General features: G+C 39.4%; 1 protein-coding gene across 1 annotated transcript in view; it reads left to right on the top strand.

The window, feature by feature from the left end:
• The window catches only part of Plcl2 (phospholipase C-like 2), a 149,352-nt gene that overhangs the window by 72,395 nt on the left and 61,026 nt on the right, over nt 1-15,931 (top strand). Inside the window, exons 2-3 of the mRNA XM_013022168.1 lie at nt 8,669-11,155; nt 13,639-13,842. Coding sequence (XP_012877622.1) covers nt 8,669-11,155; nt 13,639-13,842 — 2,691 coding nt within the window. The remainder of the gene's footprint in view (nt 1-8,668; nt 11,156-13,638; nt 13,843-15,931) is intronic.

The following is a 15,931-nucleotide window of genomic DNA, read 5'->3' on the forward strand; positions in this document are numbered from 1 at the left end:
GGCAAGATAATGAGTACATTTCTTATCAAGCATTGTTGCTTCCTCATTGTTTCCCCTTCCCATCCCTTCCCATCCCTTCCCATAGGTCTCCCTTCCCCCCACCCAATCCTCCCCCCACCCCCCCCATTTGATTATGGTTTAGTCAAAAATATTATGAGTGTTTATGAGAATCTACTTCTATTTTGTAACTTTTATATGTGGATTTCTAAGCATAAAATTAGCTTGCAATTTTAAATTGGCAGGATTTAGAAGTTACTGCAATTTTCAAATAAAAATAATTTTTTACAAATGAAATTGCCAGAATAGTGTCCTGATTGTCTCTTAAAAAATTAGTTCAAGCCCCATGACCGACAAAAAAAAAGAATCTAAAAAAGTAGTGTAAGATTCTAAGAAGTGGTTTAGTTATTTGTCTGTTGGAGATGTGGAAATGCAGCCACATTAAGCTTTGAGAGCCAATCTGGCTTTGACATTTCCCCACACAACTTGGCCTCATGTCTATTCTGTTGCATTCAAAGGTTTGTAGCCTCAGTTGGTCAAAACTCAGAGAGCAGTATTCATTCTGTTTCTTCTGAACCAAATCTTAAGTGATCAGACTATCGCAATCACATATTTATGATGGTATTTGTTTTTATTTTTCTTTCAAGAAGAAATAATCTCAGCTTGAGCTATATTTTTTAACAGGATTTGATGTTATACAAATTCCCAAGAAGAACTTAAAGCCCTTTTCAAATATAACCTTATCATTATAACAGCTTCATGAAATAATTACTATAAATAACAGGAGTATTACTTTGATGCCTAGTTTACATGTAGGGAAACTGAGGCACTACAGATATGCAGTGCGGGCTTACATTCTATAACCCACAGTGTTTCAGTGGGTGATTACTAACCTAGAAACTATTAAATTAGTTTTCTTTACCTTGGTATAAAGGAAACCATGTATTTCTATAATTGATTTTGCTCTTTTTATTGATAAAATATATTACTTATATCTATAAATTCAATAAGTTCTTTTTCTTCTCATTATTTCTTATTTTGAGTACCCTTAAAATTTCCTTACTAATCCTTAAAACATTTAACCTTCGCCTTTACTTGAACATGTAAGTCTGGCATTCTTTCCAGGAAACAATCATCTTTTTCTTGGCCTTCTACAGTTTATGCTAGCAACCATGACCCGCAGCTTCTAAGAGGGGTCTAGGTGTGTACATCACTTCCAGATTCTGTGTACAGTCTCTGGAGTCCCTGAAACCAAACTGTGATCCTTTCCAGACTACCACCTAGGTTAGGACCCCTTTATAGTTCCTTTAGGGACTGCAGTCTTTTGAAAGAAAATTGGGCTCACAGCAGTATTCCTTATAAGAAGTACATGTGTAAGCTGGTGGTCCAGCAAACAGCCACTGGTTGTCAGTTGAACTGCTGGTTCAGTGTAAGTGGGTCATCATATGAGCATTCTGTTGTCTCTTGAAAACAGGGTCTCTGTGGTCTAGACTGACCTTGAAGCCTCCTGCCTCCTGTCTGAACCTCTAGAATGTTAGGATTATAGGCAAGTGGCACTATGCTCAGTTTATAGTTAATTCTTATTTGGGTTTCTCTAGCCATACCTTTCCTTTATGTTAAGCCTTTCTTCTGGTTTTTTTTTCAGTATGACTAAGATATGTCTATTTGTGTGTTTGTTTGGTCCTGCTTCGCCTCATTTTAGAAAATTCTAGGGAACTCTTTGCAAATATTCATCCCTGTTGTTTCTCTTTACTTAGTAGGACTCCATTTTCCCATATGTTGGGTAACATTTCTTTAATGTTCTTTTTTTATCTTCATTTCTTTGTGTTTTAATAAGGATAATTTCTATTGATTTATCTTCTAATTCACTGATATTTTTGTTCAGTCTGCTGGTCATCCTATCAAAAGACTCTGTTAATCCCGATATTCTAGAATCTTCAAAATAAAATTTTCATTGAACCAATGTCTGTCTTTCTGTATGAAATATGCTACCTAATCAAGCACATTTGTTCCTTTTTTTTCCTTATGAGCTCCTTTAATATATTGTATAAAGGTTGTTTTTAAAGTCCTTATCTAACAGTTCCGACACCAAAGTTACATCTGAGTCTGGCTCTATTGGTTGCTTTACCCCTTGACAATGGGTTTTTTCTTTGTCTTACAGTTTTTATTAAATGCTATATATCACATTTCATAAAGACTGAGATAATATTTATGCTCAGAAATGGGCATGCCAGGTCATTAGTATTGGAAAAAGTGAGTCTCATCAGTAACTGAACCAAGTTTGGGTTCTAGTTGCCATTGTTACCTTCAGTGCACCATTAGCTTCAAATTCTTCCAGTCCATTCTCATGTTGTGTTTTGGGTTGGGGTTAGAGCTTTGGAGGATATTCTATATATTTCTGTTTTACTGTCATGTCATATTTCACCTGTGAATGCCTGTGATAGAGAGGGTTTCTTCCCATTTGCTTTGTCTTTCTCTTCTAGTAGAGATTAAGGCTCAGTCTTAGGCTTTGGGTAGGGTCATAAGATTTCTTGGTTTTCTTGGTCCAGCCATAGTTTTAGGCAGTGCTATGCACTTGGGGTTCTGATGCAGGCCTCATTAACTTTTCTGCACTGTTCCATGTAGCAGCCAAACTCTGCATGTATTTATATTGAATTTGGGCAGAAGATAGCTTTCTGCCACTCTCCTGATCATAGAAGAGTCTGCATTTCTTGGTGCAGGCTCCTGAGTCTAAAGGGTTCTGTTATCCTTTGGGGATCTGAATCGTTGTCTGGTCTTAGAGGCATATGGATTTATTTTTGACTCTTCTAGTGGCTCTAAGAAAAAGTCCTGCTATTGTTTTTTTCCCCAGAGGGTTAGTGCATGTGCTTTACATGAGAAGAGGGTTTGTAAAACAGAAAGACTTCCATGTTATGCCCTAGTGGAAGCCTCTAACCTCTTGCACGCCTAATGCCAGGAGCAGAGTTGCTTTTTTACTCTGCCTACAGTATTTCTCAGGAGTACCTATGGGGAGGACTTATGAGTATAACTCTTCTTGTGTCAGGGGTTCCCAATTGACAGACTAGCCCACACTTGGCCTTGAAAATTCCTTAGAATTTTAGCTGATTTTCCTCTAATGGGTGTCTATAATGGCCACCTTCTGTCATGTTCTACCAAACATGGAACAGTTTCTCTAGACTGTTTCTACTTGTACCATCTTATTCTTTGAATTCAGTTTCACTGAGACCATAGCTTTCTGATGGCTACAAGAAGGTTTAAGATTTTTTTTTTCTTGTTAGAATAGGAGAGACATTTCCTTTTGGCTACTTCCTCAGCCATTATCTAAATACTTTGAATAAAGGGTCCAACTACATGAGCCAGAATCAGCATTTGACCATAGCTAGATTTCTTTATTATACTTTTCCTCAATTCCTCTTATTGTATAAAATAACCTTCAGGATGACCCTCTTACTCCAAATCCTCTTTTTGTTTAGGCCTTTTTGTTCATCTTTGAGAGCACATAAAAGTTTTAAAGACGTGTGGAAAATCTTGCAAGGTAACCCTGATGTGCCTGGCATGACTAATTCTTTCAATTCCAAGTTATTGTTACTGAGCTGAAGAAAGGTTGGGCCTTGCTGTGCTTATTTAATGATCTCAAGTTCTTCTTTTAGGGTTTTTGCTTTATTTTGTAAAAGAAGTTTCTTTAGCCCACTGTTTTTCAACAGTGTTGCTAGACCTACCACTTGATAAACACCTTTTTCTTAAGTGTTATTTATAATTCCATTGAAACAGCCTCACTCAGAACAAACCAAAGGATAAAGGGTTGCTTTGTTTCCCAGCCATTCCAACATCCCCCACCTGAACACCTGCATCACTGGCTAGACATAGTTGCTATTTTTCTGGGCCTTGAATCTGAATAAGGATGCAGTACTTTCTCATTTTGTTTATTGAGGGATAATCAAACAGGAAATGGAAACAAATCAGTTTTGAAATATAGGAGAAACATGGTAGAAATAGGAGATAACTTCCTTCTAGTAAGACATTACCATTGTAAGCCCTTGACAAGACTCCAGCCCCACAGATTAGTCTTCTGCAGAAGTGGTGAGTGGGGTCAGTTGGATCAGTTCTAGCTACCAGTTGCCAGTGGGAGCGAAATGAGGCCAACTATTTATTGCCTCATTTCGGATGAGAATTTATGAAGCTGCTCATACACATTGATGAAATTGCGACTTCTGAAATATCACAAATGGCCTTCTATTTTTAGTGACAACCTCCTATTAAAGAAGGCAGTGTTTTTTCAAAATCTGTGTAGTTTCCATAGTATACAATATAACTATATCAATTTTCAGTGCTAAGGATAAGTTCCACAAATATTTTTATTCTTTATGAATTTGCGGTGATACACAAAGTTTCTTTAGCCACACAAAGTTTCTTTAGCCACTTTTCAGTTCATTGCTTTACCTAAAACACTCTTGGCATAAAATTGTTACTCTGTAAATAGGTTCTAGTTAATGTATAAGTGAATCTCTAAGCTTCTTTCCAGTGTTAACATTTTCTTGTTCTGAGACCTACAAACTTTTGCAGGGTTGATCTAAGGATTGATTCTTTTGGAAACTGGTTTCCTTCTGTCTGTATCATTTTTGTGTATGCTTTCTTTTGCTTCAGTGGAAAAGCAGAAATGGACCAATATGACCACATTTTCATGTTGTCACCTTTACCATTAAGAACCTTTAGAAAATGAGCCAGCTCTGAGAAATGGTTCATGCTATGTTTGTGCCAGTACTAGGGCTTGCACTCTCTCACTGGGCTTTCTTGTTGAAGGCTGGAGCTTTACCACTTTAAGCCATACCTCCATTGTGCATTTTGCTGGTTTATTTGAGATGGAGTCTCATGGACTGTTCTGTCCAGGTTGGATTCAAACCTTGATCCTTTAGGTCTCAGCCCATTGAATTACATTCATGAGCCACTGGCACCCTGCTATACTATTTTTTAAAGTATTTCAAAGTACTTCCAATTCAGGAGAAAACTGTTTTGTTTTCTTTAAGTTTTGGATTATTAGTACATATTCATTAGATTCAGCGAGTTTTGAGTTAAAAAACCACACATGTAACACGTACAGTTTAAGTAGTTTTCAGCATTCAGTTTAGTATCTGATGAAGTAGATTCCAGTTTTGCTGCTCAGCAGCTGCTTGGCTTAGGCAAGTGCTTGACCACTGCTGGATTAAAGAATGAAGGGCAGGTTGAAATGAGTAGAGATGGAGATTCCAGGCGTTTGGTGGTTTGAGATCCAGTTTCCTACCATTGAACCTCACTATGCCTCCCTCTGGTTCAAGTGCTTCTGTTCTCACCTTCCTTTCCTCGTGGCCTGGAGGACCAGATTGCCTTCTTCTTTAGCTGTCACCTCCACCTACTGCTCCCAGTGAGCAGATCTGGTCCATCCATTGATGTGAATGCAAGCTCACATCTGCTCTTCCCATTGGTCGTTGTGTCAGCTTTCTGCCACAGTGACTAAATGCCTGAGAAAAACAACAAAAGGAAAGAACTTATTTGAAACAAGTGGTTTAGAGGCTCCAGACTATGGTCTCTTGGCTTTTTCTGGGCCTGTGGTGAGGTTGAACAGCATGGCAAGGAGCCCATGATAATAACTCACCTGATGGTGCTTGGTAAGTAGAAAAGGAGAGAGCAAGGGGCTGGGAACAAGATACACCCTTCAAGGGCACTCCCCCAATGCCCTCCTTCTTCTACCTAGGCTTCCTCTTCTAATGTTCCACTTTCTCCTAATAGCCCATTAGACTACACATCCATAAGTGAACTTATTCATCAGCCCCTCATGATTCAGTCACCTCCCAAAGTCACTACCTCTGAATATTATTATACTGGGGATTGAGACTTCAACAGTGGAGCTTCGGGGAACGTTTAAGATCCAAATCAAAAGAATTTCTAAGTCAATATACTCCTTTGCTAGATGTTCTAATGAGAACCATCTTCTCATTGAGGACTTGATGTGCTGTGGGGGGGTGGGGGACAGGATAATTCTAAGCAACAGTAGATAGAGGGAAGACAAGACAGGAAGTCTCTACAAGTAGGTGCCCTTCCTGTCATTATATCAGCCTGTTTTGGGGTAGTCATCCTGTGCTTCAATCAGAAACCAAAGTCTCCAATAAAAGCCTGGGCAGGCTTTGGAAAAGGAAGGCAGTGCTACTGTATCCAACAGGTAGTAAGTGTGTAACTATATTAGACGTGATGTGTAAATGCAATTAACAAACGGCTGTTGAGCCTTTCCCTCCCAATAATAAAACTGAGTTTGAAGTGTATCATTTGCAACAAATTAGAAAGCTTTCAGTAGACTATTAATCAGTGTATAAAAGTGGCAGGATAAAAGATTATAATGTTGAGAAAATACTGTATAATTTTAATGGATCAATGAATAAGTACCTCCATTTATCTTTGTGACTCTTTCTTACTGGTGGCACTCTGTGATGCAATTTGTAAAGACTGTGAAATTCCCTCACTGAGTTAGCGCATTGTCTTTTATTGAAGATAAACATGTCTTTTTTGGAAGTAAAGACATCCTTCATTCTGAGAATGAGGAAATTTATAATTTCCTTCATGCCCTTATGCCTGGCTGATTACAAATTTAATTTCATGCCAACTTGCTTGGATAGAATAGAATGTAAGCTTTAGTGATTTGGAATGACTATAATACAGTATATCTTATAGATACAATAACCAGTTTTTACCTGTTTTGCACTTAATCATTCTGAACACACACACTTAGAAAGAAATATTCTGCCTGGTGGCTTTTTTTTTCTGTTGGCTCTCAGATCACAAAAGCCTCTATGTTTAATTTTGAAACTTTGAGGGAAATGATACCTGTATGATTTAAAGTTTAATTTTAATTACTTCCTACAGATAGCTTTTGGAAATGCAGGTCATCAAAAAATAAAAGTGGTTTTAAATTTCAGACACAGACTAGCTTAATAGCTTCTTAAAATATAGAGAATTATTCAAAATAGATTCTACATAGAGCAGAAATATCACAATCACCTTTGTATATTTTCCATGCACTTTTATTGCCATGAAAGATGCAATCCCAATCCCCACTCCTGTTCTTTATCATTGAATGCAGTGACTTGGTGAGAATTTATCACTTCCTGAAAGGTCTGTTCAAATTGTGTTTTAAGTTAAAATTGTGATGGACATTTTGAGATCATTTGGACTTTTTTGTTTCCAAATAAAAGTATCTGTGAAGGTAAGGTCTGAAATATCTGTGTAGAGGTGGGAGTCGGCTGCTATGGTGGAAATGTGTTGCATTGTGAAGGATAAGTTGGAAGTAGATTATTGGCGAAGCAAAGTCCTTCAAAAGTAGGCACTACCAGAGCCTTTCTCATGGGCAGTATTAATAATCCCCATTTATAGTGTGAGTTCTTAGCTAACATTGTCCCAGGCAGCATTAACCTGGTATATAGAATTAGGTTTTAATGCAGCCAACTGTAGAATAGTAGAAGCTCCCACCCATCTGTAATCTAGGCCTGTCTCTCATACTTAACTGCCTTAGAAAAGACACAGGTGCCTGAAGTATTTAGGACTGTGACTCGTTTACTGTGAAACTCTGAAGAGTCAGGAGTATCTGAAAATTCCAGTGTCTATCCACTTAATACACACTTTGCTAATTCATACCTGGCATTTGTTCAATAGTCCAAAAAATAGCTCAAACATCTCGGTGAGCCCAAGTGGCCAGGAAATGTTTTTAGACCTTAGTCTACCTCACCTCATGTGAGGTAGAATGCAAGTTCCAGCCCATTCTAAATAGCAGTCTGATTCTATGGGCCTAGGAATCTATATTTAACAAGGCAACGTAAGTCATCCTGAAGCGAATGGTCTGATGATAAGCCTTTAGGAGACACTGGTATAGGAGATGTATACATATACATACATACATACACATTCATACATACCTATATACCTGGACATAGAACCTGCTTCATGAGTATATGAACCTGTGCAGTTCCATAAGCCCCACACTCAGAAGGGCTCTGTGCCTGACTTCATATTCTTTTGCAGTCTTCTTAAAATTCTTATTTTTCTGGTCCTGGGGCTTGAACTCAGGGCCTAGGTGCTGTCCTTGAGTCTCTTTTTACTTAAGGCTAGCATTCTACCACTTGAGCCACAGTGCCACTTCCATCTTTTCTGAGTAATTTATTGGAACTAAGAGTCTCATGGACTCTCCTGCCCAGATTATCTTCATACTGTGATCCTCAGATCTCAGCATCCTAAACTGGGATTACAGGAGTGAGCCAGTGGTATCTAGCTCTTAATTGTTGAGCAGAGTCTTACATTCTCATAATTCCCTGGATCTGGAAAATTATATAGCTGATTCTTACTGTATGTTACTATGCATAGAAGTTTTTATTACATGTTATTGAATTCATATTCCTTGGTAAATATGACTTACTAAGTAAGGATTTGGTATTAGGTTATGAACTTCTCCTTCCCCATCCTCCACTCTTCCACTTCCCCTGTCTCACATCTTCCCTTCTCCCCTTCCTCCTTTCCTTTCCTTTTAACTGATCACTCATTTGTCACAGGACCCAGAATAGTATATTTTTCAGGGAAATTCAGTGTTAATTCCTAGTACTGAAGATAGATACCTATGATGATATTATTCTAACACAGTATTCTTTTCTCTCAGGATGGCTCAAAACAGAAAAGGGAGAGGAAAAAAACAGTGTCCTTCAGCAGCATGCCCACAGAAAAGAAGATCAGCAGTGCAAGTGATTGTATCAACTCAATGGTTGAGGGCTCAGAACTCAAAAAGGTTCGCTCCAACTCTAGAATATACCATAGGTACTTTTTACTAGATGCTGACATGCAGAGCCTAAGGTGGGAGCCATCGAAGAAAGACTCCGAGAAAGCCAAGATTGACATTAAATCCATCAAGGAAGTGAGAACAGGAAAAAACACAGACATATTCCGTAGCAATGGCATTTCTGACCAGATATCTGAAGACTGTGCGTTTTCGGTCATATATGGAGAAAATTATGAGTCACTTGATTTGGTTGCCAACTCTGCAGATGTTGCGAACATCTGGGTCACGGGACTCCGGTACCTAATTTCTTATGGAAAACATACACTTGATATGTTGGAAAGTAGCCAAGATAATATGAGGACTTCTTGGATTTCACAAATGTTTAGTGAAATTGATGTAGATAATCTTGGACATATAACTCTGTGTAATGCCGTGCAGTGTATCCGAAACCTCAATCCTGGTTTAAAAACGAGCAAAATTGAGCTTAAGTTCAAAGAATTGCACAAATCGAAGGACAAAGATGGTACTGAAGTCACAAAGGAAGAATTTATTGAGGTTTTCCATGAGCTTTGTACTAGACCTGAAATTTATTTCCTTTTAGTTCAGTTTTCAAGCAATAAAGAATTTCTTGATACCAAGGACCTTATGATGTTTCTTGAGGCAGAACAGGGTGTGGCACATATAAATGAGGAAATAAGCCTTGAAATTATTCACAAGTACGAGCCATCCAAGGAGGGCCAGGAAAAGGGCTGGCTCTCAATAGACGGGTTCACTAATTACCTTATGTCACCTGACTGTTATATATTTGACCCAGAACATAAGAAAGTCTGTCAGGACATGAAGCAGCCTTTGTCTCATTATTTTATAAACTCATCTCATAATACATACTTAATAGAGGATCAATTCCGAGGTCCTTCAGACATCACAGGTTACATTCGAGCTCTTAAAATGGGTTGCCGTAGTGTTGAATTAGATGTCTGGGATGGGCCCGATAATGAACCTGTTATTTACACAGGCCACACCATGACCTCTCAGATAGTCTTCCGAAGCGTCATTGATATTATTAACAAGTATGCATTCTTTGCTTCAGAGTATCCTCTTATCTTATGTTTAGAAAATCACTGTTCTATCAGACAACAGAAGGTCATGGTTCAACACATGAAGAAAATTTTAGGAGACAAGCTATACACAACATCACCCAATGTGGAAGAATCTTACCTGCCATCCCCAGATGTCCTGAAAGGGAAAATTCTCATTAAGGCAAAGAAGCTGTCTTCAAATTGTTCTGGAGTTGAAGGTGATGTTACTGATGAAGATGAAGGTGCAGAAATGTCTCAGAGGATGGGCAAAGAGAACATGGAACAGCCCAACAATGTGCCTATGAAGCGATTTCAACTCTGTAAAGAACTATCTGAACTGGTAAGCATCTGCAAGTCAGTTCAGTTCAAAGAATTTCAGGTATCGTTTCAAGTTCAGAAGTACTGGGAGGTCTGTTCCTTTAATGAAGTACTTGCCAGCAAATATGCCAATGAAAATCCAGGAGACTTTGTAAATTACAACAAGCGTTTCCTTGCCAGGGTCTTTCCCAGTCCCATGAGAATTGACTCCAGTAACATGAATCCACAAGATTTTTGGAAATGTGGTTGTCAAATAGTAGCCATGAACTTTCAGACTCCAGGGCTGATGATGGACCTGAATATTGGCTGGTTTCGGCAAAATGGCAACTGTGGCTACGTCCTGCGGCCAGCCATCATGAGGGAAGAAGTTTCATTCTTCAGTGCCAATACAAAAGACTCTGTCCCAGGAGTCTCACCTCAGCTCCTTCATATCAAGATCATTAGTGGCCAGAACTTCCCCAAACCTAAAGGGTCTGGTGCCAAAGGTGATGTAGTAGATCCTTACATCTATGTGGAAATCCATGGAATCCCTGCCGACTGTGCTGAGCAAAGGACAAAAACAGTGCACCAGAATGGAGACGCCCCCATCTTTGATGAAAGTTTTGAGTTTCAGATCAACCTTCCTGAACTGGCCATGGTGCGCTTCGTAGTGCTGGACGATGATTACATTGGGGACGAATTCATTGGTCAGTATACAATTCCCTTTGAATGTTTACAAACAGGATACCGCCATGTTCCTCTACAGTCTTTGACTGGAGAGGTTCTAGCACATGCCTCTTTGTTCGTCCATGTGGCTATCACGAACCGAAGAGGAGGAGGGAAGCCTCATAAAAGAGGCCTTTCTGTGAGAAAAGGGAAGAAATCCAGGGAATACGCATCTCTGAGAACACTATGGATTAAAACTGTAGATGAAGTGTTCAAAAATGCTCAGCCCCCCATACGGGATGCCACGGATCTCAGAGAAAATATGCAGGTACGTGCTTATGTTTATTACTCAAAGTTGTTCCTACACAGTGAATGTCCATTGATTTTTTTTAAACAATAGTGTGTTTAAAATAATTTGTAGATTGCAGCTGCTTATGAGAATGTTTTTTTCTAGTCTTATTCTTTACCACTTAAATTTTAAAAACTCTAGTTGTTGAAAATATTGATTGTATAGTAGAATAAATTGACCTTGCTGCTCCCTTACATAGTGCTCATCCAAGTACTTCATAATGACTCATTAATAGCTCTTAAGTTGTCCATAGAAATTGCTGATAACTCTGCATATCACAAAAGAGATAGATGTTAAAGTAAAAGACCATGTCCCAGGTGCAGTGGTTCATGCCTATAATCCCAGCTCCTAAGGAGATGAAGATTAGGATTTTGGTGTAAGCAGACCCTGCCAAAGGTATAACAGCCTATCTAGAAAAACAGCTAAAGCAAAAAGGACTTGGACTTGGCTTAAGTCATAGAATACCTGACTACCAAAGAAGATAGTTCTTCAATGAACCACTTTTTGTTTGCTGACATCCTCTTACTTTTAAAGTGTAGCTAATTTTTCAAGTAAAATATTTGTGGAATCTGAACTCATTAAAGCCTAAGGCAGTAATTACCCCTGAAATATACAGTGCCTTAAAGCCATCAGTTAGAATTCATACACTGAATACAGAATGGTCCATGCATCTAACCTTATGGAAAGGCACACCTGCAAAGGATGGACTCCAGCCCTTCTAGTGACTTATTTTTTATTTATTTTAAAACCACTATTATGAAAATGGCAGCAATAAAATCTGACTGAAACCATCTTTTGAACATGCTTTCCCAGTCTACCAAGTCTGAAGATACCTAATGAGCAGAAACACTTTCCCACTATAGGGACGTTTATTTTCTAAGTAAAAACATAACTGAAATTGGAAGGATTTTCTCATTTCTGAACTTGGTGGTTTGATAATCCCTCAGCTCCAGGCAAGCCACATTGTCCCTTGCCTGGTGGTTGCTGGTGTTCATGTGGCACAGGACTCCCTTAGGGACCTGCCAGAGCTCCAGCCTCATCTTTTCCAGAGCCTGTGTGTGCACTGAACTGACAGTGCAGTTGAGGGTGATGTTTAACGAGGGCCTGCTGTGTTCGGGCCGGCAGCCTGGGAATGCAGCAGGAGCAGGCAGATGGAGTGCCTGCCCTCAAGGGGCTTGTGCTGTTGCTGGGATGGGGTGTGGGAAGGGGAAACAAACAGTAAGCTGGCACATAAACGAACAGGACAACATGCCAGTGCAGGTGAATGTTGTCTAGAAAAGAGAATGAGGTGGTAAGGTGCTCTGGGGACCTCACTTTAAGCAATCTGATAGTTTATTTCTATACACAGCCATCATTAAAGTGATTTTGAAGCAAGCAATAGTAGCTTGATGGCCCTGTTTAAAACAATATAAATAAAAATGAAAGGTTTTTATTTAAAACTAAAGTGTTCCTTTTTCCAAGAACCCACGGTACTGGGAAGCCAAAGGCACAAGACCTACAGAGCCTAAATCTACCCTTTCTTGGTCACATCCTCTGCCCAGATAGAGTACAGTGTTCCTGGAATCCATGCCTGACTAGTCTGTAATTAGAATTGGCTTGTTATTAGAGCATAGTCCCTGAAAATATAGGCCTGGAAATCAATAGATGTGAGTTAAAATCATGACTCTCACAACTGTGACCATAGGGATTCTATTGATGGCTTACTTTCCTTGTCCATCACATGGTTTGTTGAAAGATTAAATGAGGTAATTTTCAGTAACTGCCTGTATAGCTTAATGCTTGGTAAGTATTCAAAAATGACAGGATCTCTTAGTGTTGAGAGTTTTCTTTAATGGAAATTTTAATGGCCTACCTCTAGGGATTACAGAGAAAGGGAGGGAGAGGTGAGAGGAAAGCTTTGAGAGCAGTAAATACGATAATAGGCCAAGGCCAAATGAACCAAGGTCCCAGGGGTAATGTGAACAGTGGTGTTCTCCAAGGTCCTTTGGTTTTGGAATCAGCAACATAAATAGGGATAGAGTCAAATTCCTGCCTTATGAATAACCCTTTCCTGTATGGATAGCTGGTACATTTAATACTTACCTTAAGCTCAATTTTATCTGTTCTTAATCTTTACATTTTTTAAATGTCAAAGCCATCTTTGCTCATAATTTCATATCTGCATTGGCACTATCATGAACTTTGACCTGAAAAGAGCTTTGCCCTTTAGAAGAATTTGACTTATTTGTGTTTTTAGTACTTTTGATAAATTGGCATTACAAATGTCTGTCACTCTATTTACTTTGGAAAGAAGTCATTTTTTCCACAGATAAAATGATCATTAGCTAATTCTGTTACCACATTGCCAATAACTTTTGTACCAGACGGTCCCAGTGTAACCAGGTTTTATCAAGTGTAATATCCATGAGAAATTAAAAGCCCCTGTTTAATTACCGAGTGTTTCCTTTCTTTCTATTGGGCAGAATGCAGTGGTGTCATTCAAGGAGCTGTGTGGCCTGTCTTCAGTGGCCAATCTCATGCAGTGCATGCTGGCCGTGTCTCCCCGCTTCCTGGGGCCTGATAATACACCCCTGGTGGTCCTCAACCTCAACGAGCCCTATCCCACAATGGAGTTGCAGGGAATTGTGCCAGAAGTTCTGAAGAAGATTGTGACAACCTATGACATGGTGAGTTGTTTATTTTCTTTTCATGTGGCCTAATGAGAGAGCCACCTTTAGACAACACATTGATATGCTCAGAAGTCCTTGCTGAGGGGTGCTTTTCTACCCCATACTTCTTCAACTAGTCTAGAAAAATAGCTCCCTTGGGTGTGTTGTCTGCAAAAGATTTTAGTGTGCTGATTTTGTCTTAGAAAACAAATTCAGAGTCCCTGGCCTTCTGTTGAATTAAACATTTGTCAGCATCTCAAGAACTATATCTAAATGGATTTCCAAAGGATACTCTACTTTCTACTCGTGTAGTAAAGAATTTAAAAAAAAATTTTTTTTTTCGTGGAACCAGCCATTGATTTATTTTGTCATTCCTCAACCCAGTAGAGATGACAAGTTTGTGTGTGTGTGTGTGTGTGTGTGTGTGTGCGTGCGTGCGTGCGTGCATGCATGCCCGCTGATCCTTGGCCTTGAACTAAAGGCCTAGGCACTGTTCCTGAACTATTTTGCTCAAGGCTAGCACTGTACTACTTGAGCCACTGCTCTATTTCCAGCTTTTTGGTGGATAATTGTAGATAAGAGTTTCATGGACTTTGCAGCTTGGGCTGGTTTTGAATTATTAACCTCAGATCTCAGCCTTTTTGGGTAGCAAGGATCACAGGTCTGAGCCACCAGTGCCTGGCAAAAAGAAATGTGGTGTTTTTAAAGATTAAATGTGAAACAGCATCCAGGGCAGAGGGGTCTGAGTTACATGACTACTGTGCAACAGTTTACTTCCTCACAGAAACTGCTCCAAGACACCTGTATTTGTGAGGTATCCTCAGGACACCTAGAATATTACATTTTTGCACTTAAGATTTATCTTGCTTTTTCTTAATTGCATCCTGCTCTTCTTGTACTTGATTTATCACAACCCTAAGGGAGAACTTAATGGATACACAGCACCCACATCTAGTTTCTGATGTAGTTGAAGCTTTCAGAACTTGCAATGTGTACTGGCCGGAGCTCTCTAGCCAGACAGGACTAAGGGCAGTGCTGGACACTCCCTTACCAGCCACATAAGGCTGTGTCATCCTTTATCCTGGAGGGTGCTTGGGGCACTTGAGGGTACTGACCTGTTACCTCCTCCATTCTGAAAGCACCAGCTGCAAGACTACATGAAGCTTCTGATGTAGCTTGCTGCTCTCAAGGACAACGCAGGACTGGCATCACACAGCGTAACTTTTTTTTCCCTGCTTCTCCTATGTTGGTCTGAACTTTATATAGCCCACACTGGCCTTAAACTCCTACCTCAGCCTTCTGAGTGCCAGGATTAGAGGTGCATGCTATTTTACTTGGCTCTTAACAGATACATTTTTAACTATTTTGAGAGTTGGCCTGAAGGCTGTAATTTAGAGGGTTTATGAACTCTGCGGGAAATAAAAACACATCAGGCCAGCATTTCTCACACTGAGTTCTGAGGAACTTTAGTTTCTTTCTCTTTCATTAGTAAATGTGACAAAGAGAAAGGGTTTTAAGGTGGAATAATTTTAAGGTGGAAATACTGGTCTGAGTAAAACTGAACACATGTGGTTACTGCAGATTTCTGAGGGGCCTTTTATTTGTTGGCACAGTGGGGTTCTCAGAGGGTGGTATATACAGTATGCTCTGTTTTGCACTTTGACTTGACCCAAATCCAAAGTTCTGAAGAATTTATTTGGAAAATGCTTTTTTGTTGTTGTTTTTGGTCTTTGGGTAAATATATCTGGAAGTACACAGCAGAAGAAAGAAATGTAAGCAATTGATCACTGTTTTATTTTATTTATTTTTATTTTTTTAGCTTCAGTAATACCTTTTATTTATTCTTTATGTTATTGTTTTTTTTTTGGTTGGTTGTGGGGCTTGAACTCTGGGCCTTGACACTGTTTCTTAGCTCTTCAGTTCAAGGAGAGTGCTCTACCACAGTGCCACTTCTGGTTTTCTGGAGGTTAATTGGAGATGAGTCTCATGGACGTTCCTGCCCAGGCTGGCTTTGAACCATAGTCTTCAGCTCTCAGCCTCCAGAGTAGCTAGTATTACAAGTGTGAGCCACCGGTGCCCAGCTTTTATTGTTATTCTTTTTTTTTTT

This window comes from Dipodomys ordii, unplaced genomic scaffold (genome assembly GCF_000151885.1).
Source record: "Dipodomys ordii isolate 6190 unplaced genomic scaffold, Dord_2.0 Scaffold60, whole genome shotgun sequence".
Classification (NCBI taxonomy): Eukaryota; Metazoa; Chordata; class Mammalia; order Rodentia; family Heteromyidae; genus Dipodomys; species Dipodomys ordii.